The sequence below is a fragment of the Tachypleus tridentatus genome, chromosome 2 (assembly GCF_004210375.1).
Source record: "Tachypleus tridentatus isolate NWPU-2018 chromosome 2, ASM421037v1, whole genome shotgun sequence".
NCBI classification, from domain to species: domain Eukaryota; kingdom Metazoa; phylum Arthropoda; class Merostomata; order Xiphosura; family Limulidae; genus Tachypleus; species Tachypleus tridentatus.
The window spans coordinates 50,120,148-50,133,100 of NC_134826.1; the positions used below are offsets into that span (position 1 = coordinate 50,120,148).

At 29.7% G+C, this 12,953-nt stretch overlaps 2 protein-coding genes across 7 annotated transcripts in view; one reads left to right on the forward strand and one right to left on the reverse strand.

Annotated features, from left to right (window-relative positions):
- The window catches only part of LOC143243571 (transient receptor potential cation channel subfamily M member-like 2), a 57,646-nt gene extending 49,094 nt beyond the window's left edge, over positions 1 to 8,552 (forward strand). The window contains exons 26-30 of the mRNA XM_076487283.1: positions 144 to 230; positions 1,153 to 1,243; positions 2,058 to 2,159; positions 3,235 to 3,423; positions 6,466 to 8,552. Of these exons, the coding sequence (XP_076343398.1) occupies positions 144 to 230; positions 1,153 to 1,243; positions 2,058 to 2,159; positions 3,235 to 3,423; positions 6,466 to 6,576 (580 nt within the window). The 3' untranslated portion in view covers positions 6,577 to 8,552. The remainder of the gene's footprint in view (positions 1 to 143; positions 231 to 1,152; positions 1,244 to 2,057; positions 2,160 to 3,234; positions 3,424 to 6,465) is intronic.
- A 70-nt stretch (positions 8,553 to 8,622) lies between these two features.
- The window catches only part of LOC143243587 (ecotropic viral integration site 5 ortholog-like), a 49,882-nt gene continuing 45,551 nt past the window's right edge, over positions 8,623 to 12,953 (reverse strand). For all 6 annotated transcript variants that reach the window (XR_013024693.1, XM_076487285.1, XM_076487287.1 and 3 more), the window contains 2 exons: positions 12,412 to 12,501; positions 8,623 to 11,914 (listed from right to left, as the gene is read on the reverse strand). Coding sequence is in view for 5 of the 6 variants with exons in the window: in XM_076487285.1 (XP_076343400.1) it covers positions 11,624 to 11,914; positions 12,412 to 12,501 (381 nt within the window). In the remaining variant the exon portion in view is untranslated. The remainder of the gene's footprint in view (positions 11,915 to 12,411; positions 12,502 to 12,953) is intronic.

Below are 12,953 nucleotides of genomic sequence, written 5' to 3' on the forward strand. Positions count from 1 at the left end.
TATAAATTTAGCTGCATAGTTTGTCCATGGTTCCTCACAAGTTTCACATCTATTATATATTGTGTATCCTAGATCACTATTCTAGTTGCTTTATTAAAATTAGCTTTAAATGTTATGTTTATTATCGTTTATATGCATTTTAGAAATCCACTTGGAAGAACTGGACTAAAAGGGAAAGGAGCCTTACCATGCTGGGGACCAAATCATTATATATTTGTAATTATAACTAGGTAGGTAATTTCTTGTTTCCTTTGGAGTCTAATGGTTAGGGAGCTTCACTCACAGTCTAAGAGTTTAAATCCTCATTTCACCAAATACACTTGCCCTTTAAGCTACAGGGACATTACAATATGGCCATTATTCTTGCTATTAATAAAAGAGTAAGCCAATACTTGACTAGCTGCCTTCACTCTAGTCTATCACTGCTAAATTAGAGACGGTTAGTGTGGATAGCTCTCATGGAGCTTTATACAAAATTCAAACCAAACAACAGTTATTTGCAATTTTAAAAAAAAAGTTTGTTAGCTGGACATATATTAAGGTATGCCTTGAAATAATTTCATTACAGTTAGTTTTCCAAGACAGGACTAAGCTACTCATCTGTTGTTTATTTTAAAGATTTTAAACCCATTGTGGAGACTATACACTAATTGAATTGTATTATCACTCCAATATTAATTTCTTTTCTTATAAGACACCAAATGCTGTGCTATCATTATTGCATCAATAAAACATAAACTTGTTAAATGTGAGTTATTGCTTTCACTAAATGTGAAAGTAATCTAGCCAGAGAAATTGATTATTCATGATTAACTATTGGTTGTAGTATAGTATTCAGAGCAGCAATACAATAGGCTTCTTACATATCTTTTTTAGCTTTGTTTAATTATAAACTTGTAAAATCATGTCTTTGATAGAATTGCTAAACTGGTTAGTATTATGGCAAACAGATGGAGTTTTTAGTTTTTTGGGGGAAGATTTAGAAAAATGTTTATACGTGCCTGTGGTGTTGGTTTTTACAAAATGTATGCTGTGTTATAAATTAGATTAAGGTTTTTTTATTTTTTTGGATATGTTTGTTGGGGTCCAATAATGTGAGTGATTAAGATATTAGTTTCAGAATGTGTTTTGAGATTGTATCATATTTTTCAGATGGCAAAAAAACAAACTGGTTACAGAAGAAGAGAAAGGTCTAGAGTTTATTGCTGTTACTGAAGGTGTGCATCAGATTTCTTTGCCAGGGGTAAGAGAGAATAAATAAATCAGTTTTCAGTTGCTGGTAACATTTTTCATAATGGCTTAAAAAATATTAGAAGAAAATGAACATTTAAGTAATCCTACAACAAAGATGGCTGACTTAGGTAGAACTCAAGTTTAGTTAACAAGAGGGTATTGATTCTACATGCTCACTTTTGATAAGATTATAATTAACAATGGAATCATAGCTAGAAAATATAAATGCTCAAGGCTGGTCATTATATTTGTGCCCCTTTTGTCAAGGTCTTAGAAAGCTATTTTGGTCACTTTGCTGCCCCTTATTATTTTGTGCCTGGGACAACTGCTACACTTACCTGCACCTTCCTTACATCTCTGATGAACATAGTTAGAAAGGATTTAATATTGAAAACAAACATTAATATCTTTAATTTTATTAGATATTATTGAATGAATATTAGAACGTTTCTCTTTTCAATGAGGTTAAGCAGTACTCTTTTCATAAACATTACAGTATTTTAATTATTAGCTGTGAGAAAGATACTGGAGAAATAATAAAGACTGACATGGTGAAAATGTAAGTAATAAATGCATGTGTGTAATGTGTAATAATTAGAGAAAGAATACAGTTTTTGTATTGTATCTCATTGCTTTTTATGTAATGTTTGAAATAAAAATATTTGCTAGTACTTAATAATCAGAGGTTTTGTTTGGCAGAGTAGAAAGAATGTTGAACAGTATTTTCAAAACTTTTTTGTTATTAGAGATTGAAAAAATAAGCTCTTACTATTCATTAAACATAGTTTTTTTTTTCATTTGTATGGCTACTTGGCTTACCATAGGGTCTTATAAGTAGAGGAAACAAATACAGTGTTATTTATGATCTCTGTATGACTGACACTGAAGGTAGTTTTAAATGGCAAAATGAAGAAGATATGATACAGGTAAGAGAGCAAGATTTAGATACAGTGTCACAGATAATAATGAACCTAGCAAAGCACTTAATAGGTTATTAAATTAAATAGACAAAAACTAACTAGAAGAAACTTATTAGAATACAAGGTAAAGAAACTGTTAAAGGAAAACGTTGGAAGTTATAACATAGTTAATACACTGAAATAAATAAATAGGTATAATTAGTTGCTGAAATTAAGTTTAAGATATGGAAGAATTTGGTGGGGAAGTTTTGATGACATGTAAAGGACCAAACGTTTGAAAAAATCTGGGGTGTTTGTTGTCTTGTTTGTTTAAAATGCTGGAATACACTACTGGTATGTTTCTAAACAGATTCAAATACTTTCACATCATATTTAAACAGTAGCTGCATTTTTTTATAGATTAAGAGAAATAAACATTCAAAGAGTAGTAAAAATAGAAAGTCTATTCTGTGTTCTTTTACTGTTTTCCCATTATCACAGTCAAAATACTTAAACTAATGCAGTGTGATTAGATTCTACTTAATAAACACACGTAATAAAAAAACTGATAGTTTTGTATGAAAACATTCAACATAACATGTTTACAGCTTACTAATTAGATGTATAAATGGATAAAAACTTAGTTTCCACATACAGTAATAACACAGCTTATGTATGAAACTCAAATTTTCTGGTGTAATTTGTTTCCAAAATGTATTTCTGTTTAGTCGATAAAGTGTTAAAATATCAGGCTATTAATGTTCAAAGTAACTCATTTTGCTATTCTAATTTTGTTAAACATGACTAATGTGTTATGTGGTCATTTGGAATAATATGTAGTTATGAAATTGGGATTACAAGACTTTTTCAATATATTTTGGCATGAGCAGAGCAGAAAAAAAGAAAATTATACAACTTGTGTTTACTAGAACAATGTACATCATAGTACAGGTTTATTAATGCTATAATCTGTAATGTTAGTGAATTGACCAAAAACTAACGTGTTAAGTTCTTTCACTTATACACATAGAGATATATAATTTACTGCATATAATTAATTGCATGTTATAAAGCGACACTTAACATCAGATTTTTTAAGTAGTTTTTCAAGAGTTGTGGAGCAACCTTACAAAACGTAGATGGTCAGACAGAAACTGGGGCAGATGTTATATGTGATGTTATACATCGTGGATATATGGATGATCCATGGAACACTGACCAGGCATGGCGAGAAGTTGAACTGTGGAACATTCACTTTCAAAATGAAGAACACAGTATTGATAAATTACCGGTATTAAGTTTTTGTGTTATGGATAGGCATGAATTTGATATTTGTCATTAAGATCTATTATTGTTCTTCCAGTATTATAATATATTGTTATCTATTAAGTTAAAATTAACTGTAGAAGAATAGGATATTGTCCACTATAACAGGATAGTCAGATATTCATCTTTAAATGGTACTGAATCTTTGGGTTTGTAAGAATGAAATAAAGGCCAAATCCAATCCTAAATTTGCAAGCAGAATGCGCACTTGTTTTATGGATGTGGCACAGTCACTAAAACTGGGTTTGGTATCCTCAACTTATTAGGTTGAAATCATCTACAAGACTATGTAAATTTAAGAACTGTTAATTTGCAGGCAATATTGGATTTATCCAGAGCAATTACTGATAACTACATAACTAATCAAGCAGTCTTGAGGTACTCTCTGAACTACCAATGAAGAACACTGCTGCCCATATTCTTTCACACCATGTAGCATTATAGTTATGGCCACTGACAGGCAAAACAGGTATCATCTTGAGAAGGTTATGAAGAAACTAAGGCAACTATGATGACATCAACTTAACAACTTTCTTCATCATATGTTTTCTTATGTGAAAACTACACACACACACACAGAAATAACTATATCAGTAAAAAAAAAAGTAGAAACATGCAATTTATTGAGATAACAAAATACTAAGTTATGTTTTTATAAATCACATACAAGGTCTACAACCAGTTACTAATTACGTTTTTAGAGGGCTTCCAATAAGTCAGATTTGACCATATTTTAACTAGGTGTGCCTAAACTATGCAAGCTTCCACAAGTTTTAATTGCAAATATTTATCAAGGAACATAGTTATAAATATATAAAGAAAATATTGGTAACAAATGCTTCTTATAACTTCATTTAAATGATGCTCAAGTGAAGTGATATTTTGATTTTGCTGGTGAATAAAGATAACTAGCTATTCTTATGCTTTTCAAACCAGTTCTAGCAATACAAACAAGGTGAATTGTTGCATTATTGCTTTGTGTTCACCATGATCCAAATGCGGCACTTGTGGGGTGGACATGATTTGTAATGAGGTTCAGGGTCATTCTGGATTTATCCAACTTATTGAAGGAATTAAATGGCCAAGTTCTATCAATTTGCTTAGAATTTCTGTGCAGAACTACACCAGAGGTAGCTGTGAATTGCCATTCCTTTTGCAGAAAGCTATAAAAGGGCCACTTGTACTTTCTGTCTTTAATTTTTACTGATAGATTACAGGGAATGTATCAGTTGCTAGTTCTTGGACTACTTTTATCTGACCAAATAAGTGTGGTGCACATTTGTAAAGCAATGAAATACAAACCACAAATTCTAGGATGCACAGACCAGGTTTGCTAACCACAAGACCAAACACTGTTTAAAAGAGCATTTCTCACACCATCTCCAACAGTCATGTAGTTCAGACAATTTTCTACGTATTATTTTTGTTAGTAAATAACAGGATGAAGTGAAACTTATTAGACCAAATACATATAATAAATGAGTATTGATAACTTAATACAGTAAAACCTGTTTAAGGCGGAATCACACAGAACTGAGTAAATTTCCAGTTTAGACAGTGAACGTGCATTTCTTTAATTATATATAATTTTTGAGTGGAACATTATGCTTGCTTGACTCAAGGGAAGTAAGACATTTGTGAATAAAGTTATTATACTGTTTATGCTATATTTATTAGAATAACAACAAAAATAGACATAAAAATATACATAAATACACAAAATCTTAAATTTATTTGAAGAAAGTGTCCAATTTCAAATATTTCATTTTTTTAATGGGCTTTCTCATGCGGTTAAAAGAGAACGCCAATTCTATGGCCTTTTCATGAAGTTTATTTTCCCCTTCATTTTTGCATACAATTTGATAGTGTTAATATAACTTAACACTTGTGATGAAGTAGGAATTTCTATTCCCTCACTATCTTTTCCACTTTGTTCATCTTCTGAGTTTCTCACACTGTTACCATCTTGTGATTCTGTTATAGATTTTAAACCAGTTTCATCAGTCTCTGTTAAAACATTCTTGTCAACGTTCACAGAATCATCTGTATCAATCTTCTCAGAGTTTGGATTTCATTAGAATCATCATAACAAACAACTTTTAAAAAATGAGGGTATTTAGTTAATTTACCCTAAATTTTAAAATCAGGGAAGATAGGAATTTATGTTTTTCATGAGAATTATTTTTAAAGAGTAGAATTTTGCACTTAAAAGACAAATATATTTCTTCAAATCACAAATCTAATATAACTGTAAAAATAATGAAATCATAAAAAAGAACAGGATATATTTAACTAATACTTACTATAAGAATTGTCCAAGAAATTATTAATTAAATAAGAAAATAATATGTAATCAAAACCTTTTTTAAACTTACTCAGGTTCTAATCCAACTTATTGATAGATGAGGTAGGTGAAAGAGGTTTCTATCAGCGTTACATAGGTTCCACCACATAGAGGGCCCTTTATAACAGAAATATTAAAATAATGCTGCAAAATTTTGATGTTTCTGGCTTGGACAGGTTTTACTGTATTTTTGTCATATAATAGATATTTTGTTTTTTTCCTGGTAGGGCTGGAAACCTGGTTTGTTGAGACAGTTTGATATATGTTGCATTTTGAATATTCTGTCATTATCTTTATTCATCCACTTATGGTTAGTGGTCACAAGTTTTTACTAGTGACTGAATTGTTTTTCAAACTACTATTGTTAATAGACTCTGATGGTAAATGGTTTATGATAATAAGACTTCTGTTACATGGGGACCCATTTTTTGGAAAAACACAAATCTTTCCTCTTACCTACAGCATGGCTTCATTAACATGACTCAAGAAATCTTTGACAGTACACAAGTAAATAGTGTGTGTTACAAGTGGTTGATAACCAGATCATTGATTGGTCCATAAGAATCAAAAGAACATCTGTGATCTGTCAGACATTAGAATACCAAAGTGAAACTGTAAAAAACAAATGTAGTTTACATAGTAATAGTTTACTTTGATTTTTAGATGAATCTGAACTGGATGCAGATTACTGAAGATATTTTCTTAACACTGCCTGATGGTGAAGTAAGGCTTCTTCAGAAGATAACAGAAAATTTTAAAACAAGTAGACAGTAAGTCTCACACTTGCATCTCAGTTTACTTTCAACAAGTGTTACTTTTCCATTTAATTTTGACAGACAAAATTTTACTGTTTACAAAACCATTGAATTTTTGTTATGCACATCCTTGAAAACTAAAATTTAAAATACAAGTTTGTTATTTTGTATTTGTTTTTGGTTTTGAAATTTACAAAAATAATTAATATATTTATGAATTGACTTATGTTATTAATGAGTGTACTAGAATTTTTCTAAATGTGTTTAAGTGTCCATCTTTGGAAAACTAATATAATCTTATTACTGTTGTTTGTTTGCTTGTCAGCACATGGAAATGGTTCAAATGTTATTACTGTCAGTATTTTGATTCTTAAAAACAGCAAAAAATGACTAGTTAAAAGAAAGGGTTATGTATATTTGTGAGTGACAAAGAACTGATGCTGAAATAACTCTTAATATGTACAAAACTAACTACAATTTGTATGAATTGGGACAGAAAACCTTACACGTACTCTTTCTTAGTTAGATATTTTTTTTGTACTCTATCCTAACTCCTAATTTTAGTATTTTTTAATATTTAATAATATTTAAACAGACTTTATAAAAATGACTTTGGGTTGACCTCCCTGATTGGTTTTGTTAAATATCTTTTAAAAGATTTTTCTTGTTTAGAAATGTTAAGCTCAATATCCATTAAGTTTCCCTATGGACGTATTGAAATTAGATACTGTATATAGCTTCACACTTTCTTTGTTCATTTTAGATACTTTTTACCCTACTTAACATTCTCTGCCTAATTAATATCTAGCTTTAATAAAAAAAATTTCTGAAAGATAAGTAAATCTTCCTTCCCATATTTATCAGAAGCTTTTAGCTACTAGATCTACAGCCGTGCTATTCATGTTTGGTGGACATGCTATATACTTACTGATATTTTTTAAGACGTATGTAACCTGAAAAACAAATAAGAATCCATTTCACTCAAAAAGTAAACAATGTTGGATATACTATATAAACATACACTTGTTAATATGATGCCCTGTCGTAAAATATAAACGTTTTATTGAGCTAATGTTGCAGTATTTCAAACCAAAGTTTATATAAGAAATACTTAAGATGAAAATATGTCCAGAGACTATTTCATGATTTGTTGTGTATAATTCACAAATAATCATACAACTTCACCTATGAGGTGAGTTGATCGCAGTTTTAGTTTTAACACTTAATTTTTATCTTAACATGTGTCATCTATAACCTATCATCTTACAAACTCTGATAAAGTGTAAATGTTCATTTATAGCTGAGTTATCTGTATTAATTATCAACATTGTTCGTTTTGTTTAAAAAACTCGAATGTATACTGTTATTGTACATGTAGTCACATTAATATCAGAAACCTAATGTATATATCTTTAGGTTGTAACTTAAAAATGTAATAGTCATTTAATAAAGAATGAATATTAAAAAGTAACTTTTAAAGTAGGAGGAAGAAGAGTGATTAATTACAGGATATTAAAACAGTCCAGTAACCCCTGGGTTTTATCACAAGTAGGATAGTTACATGTAGTCTGTTTAATTTAGTTCTACTCTGCTAATCAGCAATCCATGAACCAGTAGAAACATGAAAGTCATAACTGTACAAGATTGGTTTGTTTTGTTTTGAATTTTGCACAAAGCTACATCAGAGCTGTCTGTGCTCGCAGTGCAAGACTAGAGGGAAGGCAGCTAGTCATCACTACCCACCACTAACTCTTGGACTACTCTTTCACCACCAAATAGTGGGATTGACCATCACGTTATAACACCCCCACGGCTAAAAGAGTGAGCAGGGTGGCCAGCTGTAGAAGGATCTATGTAAACCGTAATACCAACCCTCTTCAGTCAGTAACTTGTGAAAGTTGTAGTCTAAAACTGATCTTGACATTCTGTTACTAAAGGGAAACTGCAGTGTTGGTTGGTAGTGTAATAATAGTTCCACAAGCAACTTGGAACATCATTCCATTTATTCAATATAAATTTAATTTTTATAGTCCCATCAATAATTTTCCAAAAACTAACACCATAGTTCAAGTTTTTAAATATTTTATTAAATAAAGACAAATTTACAGTAAAACACTTACTACCATAATCATCTTTGGAATAATAGTCAACTGGTTGAGTCAAAATTAATTAAATAATAAAAATTTCTACAACTAAACAGTATAGTCTGATGCAAGCTAATTAAAAAGCTACTCTCCACGTAAATTACACACATTCGTACGCTTTCTGCAACTCTGAAATCTTGCATTCAACAGCATTCTGGTGGGGATCGTGACATAGTTAATTTAAAACAACAAAAAATATGAGTATCTTAATGGGCTTACCAAAGGAGTTCTAAGATACTGATATTTTAAAACTGTTAGAAAAAAACACAAGAATTATGGTTTTTACATAAAAATATAATAACTTGTGCCTTGAGATGTTTCATCAATATGATTGAGTTTATTCACTGTGTAAATAGAATAAAAATTAAGTAATTCAATTTACCACCTTGATTTTATGTAAACTGTTCTGCTATACAAACAGAATATTTTATTAAAAAATTCATATTGAGATTATAAAACAATTGAAAACCTTTTTTTTTGCCACACTAAATTTCAGAATTAAATAGACAAAAAATTCCTTCAAATTCGGATTCAGGTTCTCATTGCTAATATTGTACAAATCATTCCATGTTTATTTTATTTTTGGCCATTTCTAGGTGGGAAAACGTTTTAATTTAATCATTACAAAACCTGAAATATTTTGTTTAAAAAATTATTGAATACAGTATGTCAAAATTTTATCTGGAAGACTGGCATAAGAATTTAAAAAAATATGATAATAAAAACATGTATATAAAGTTTTTTTTTTTTAAATATAATACTGTACTTTTTGAGTGTTCAGAACAGATAACTAAAGACGTTTAGATCTTAAGTTAATACAAATTCTCCAAGTCCGTGTGATCTTCACCACAGTTATGATGCAAACTTTTTGCTTAATGCAAGTACAAAAATGACAAAATTACTGTATGTTAAGGGTCCCTGTGTTACAGCTGTTGTTTTAGTTTTATAGAAAATATATCAGTTGTTATAATATATTTTAAGAGTTTCAAATCAATCTAGGAAGTTGAAAGTATAGTAAATTTCACTGTAGCCATAAAATGATTCTTTCTTCTTATTAAAAACATTATGATAGGACTTGTATTTTGATAACTGATGTGCACAGACAAAGCTGTCAAAATACAACTCATGGTCTGTGTCACAACTACTGTAACAATATAATTTCACTCTTCTTTAAAGTAACCAAGCATAGAGTTATAAACAATTAAGATTTGGAGTGAAAAGCATGTTTTAACACATTAAAAGTGACTGCCATTCTTGAGACACTATAAGCAATACCTGGATTTCTATGCATGATACTTGGGAGTAAAACCATTTTAAGTATTGAAACTTTATTTAAATAACATTCACATTGTTCAGCACAAAGATAAGATGTAATTATTACCACAAGGTATAAAGTATGACATATAAGTACATTTGTTACATCTTTATATTGTTATTCTAATCAGTATCACATGAATATCACTCATTTTCAATCTAGTGCATAAAAATATCACCTGAATATGATGAAATTACTCTGGACATGAGACATTATACATCTGATTCAAGAATGTTTACTAGTGCTTTCTGTCGTAAAATAATATTGTTACTTTTTACAGTTCTGTTTATCTGGAATCACGTACTTTCTATGCTTGGAGCATGTGTTACAAATTTAAGTTGGTTTTAATTTATTAGTAAGGGTTTGTGTAATAATTAAATACTAAAATGTTTCATTTCACTTTCACTTCAAGAATATATAATTAAATTACACAACTAATTAGAATATTGTACATTAATCCTTCTTAAACCTAATTCCTAAAAAGTTTTTCAAGGCATTAAAAATATTCTTCAGGATATCATACATAACATACAAATATTCATGTACTAAAAATGGACTGACTTAACAGATAAGGAAACACAGTTATAAATTATTACTTTAACTTGTATTACAGTGAAATAACATGACTACATTAGCTGAATATCAGCAGCTCTGAAATAATACTGAGTAATGACAAAAGATGTAAGAAAACTAATTATTATCCCATAAAGTCACAAATCTGATAAAAACTATCATATATATAAATTACAGCTCAAATCCTCATCTAGAATAATCGATGGTTGTTTAATTTACGTGTAAAGAGTATAATAGCAGTAAATTAGTTTTCATTACCATCCAGTAAAAATAAAGGTTGATGTGGAAAACCAAGAGTATTTAATATGCAATAAAAAAGAATGCATGTAATCTTATGGAAGCCAATAAATGTGAATTATATCCTGTATTTTGCAGTCGATAATTAAGGGATTCATTGAAATAATGAATCCCCAGAGCTATGGATTATATTCTGATAATCACAGCTCAGTACAATAACAAAACAAAAAACATTAAAATTTGGAGATAAGTGAAACATAATTTAACAACTCTTTAGAGGAAATAATTTAGCATATCACAATGAAGCCTGTAATTCCAGAGAAAGAAAGGCAGAATTTTACAAAGGGGAAAATATGTTCCATCCTATTATGCATTTTTAGATATGATCAATACTGGAACATTATAAAAAACAACCAAACACCAGCATGTAGACAAGTTTTAAAGTTATTCCTGAAGACAATGTGTGACATTAAGTAACAAACAACAAAAGGTATATCACTGTTCAACCAACACACATGAAAGAAGCTATTTGTCAACTGGAACAAAAGGTGTACAACTACAGTGGATTCCATAGTACCTGAAAAGTTGTATTTTTTAATTCAATACAAGTAGAGAGGAAAACAATTTGGGTTAATTTTGATTTTGAGTGAACCTTAAATATTGCTCACTATAAATGTACATATAGTAATAACTAGATAACTCTTTGAAATACTGCACAGAAAACAAGATTCATGCTTCTTGGAGAGAGATTTTTTTGCATCATAACTTAAGTTGTGAAAGAAAAATATTTGTACAGCTTATATATACACATTTTTAGAGACAGCTAGCTGCCTCCCGTTTACTTTAGTGTTTTTATTTAACAAATCTTTGTTGCTTAACTGACACTGATCTACTCCAAGATGCAGAAATTCACTCAGAGATTCATCGCAGAAACTGTTGCTATGACTCATGGCCAGCTCTAGTATACTGTTCAAGTTCGTCAGTGAGCTGTCCTTTGAAAGACTACTGGCTGGACTACTTGGACTTTGAACAGCTTGGCTAGCAACAGCAGCAGTCAATTTTTTGTTCAAAGTTTCCAAACGAACAACCTAAACAAGAAAGGTTAACAATTAGATGCAACTATACCAGCTGTTACAATCAATCTAGCCTTTGCTTTTAAAAATAAACTAAATGATAATAAAAAATTTTATGAAATAATAAAAGTGTCATTGAAAAAGTAAAGAATTATTACTAACTGATACCAAGAAACATTAGAATTGTCATTAAGAAATTAACAGATCATTATTAATTCTATCAAACACCAAACTTAAAGATATTATTACTTCATACAACCTAAAACAGAAATAACTTGCATAACTTACAAACATAAATAAGCTAATATTTCAAATCTAAAGTTATATTTAGAACCTCAAATATTCATAATTACTTAATACAAGTACTATGTAGTATAAACACATTTTGGTTCCACAGAATCAACCTAGTTAACATACATGTATTACAAACAAGAACTGTTTCAAAGATAGTTTCAACAAGTTAAAACTGGAGTTTGCAGTATGTTGAACTTTGTAAGCACAAACATTTCTACCTCTGCCTTCAGTCCAGAGACATATTCACATAGGTGTTTACCATCCTCACTATTCACAGCACCAAGCTGAAGCTGAAATCCAACTATCATCTGGAAATAATAAAATATCTCTAGAGCTTACTATAATGGTTCACTGAAAACTATTTTCCATAAACTAAGTAAGAAAAATGAACATACCCACCTGTATCACAAAAATTAATACAATTATAATTTCAAAATGTTAACTGAAATTTTTCATTCTAGGTAAATAGTTTGAGAAAGTATGCAATACTCATGAAACTATTAAAAACCTTACAGTTGCTACATCTTATGCAATATAGCTTTTACAAAATCTTACAGATGCTACTTGTTGTGTGATGTGTCATTTAATAAACCTTACATTTGCTACATCCTATATGATGTGGTCTTTAAAAGCATTAGAGTTGCTACATGATATGAGTTGCACTGAATATCTAGTTGTATGTTTAGATCTAACTAATTAACTGTATACATATAGTGGTAATTATTTACCAAAATGAAATGAAAATTATGTTTAATAAGAA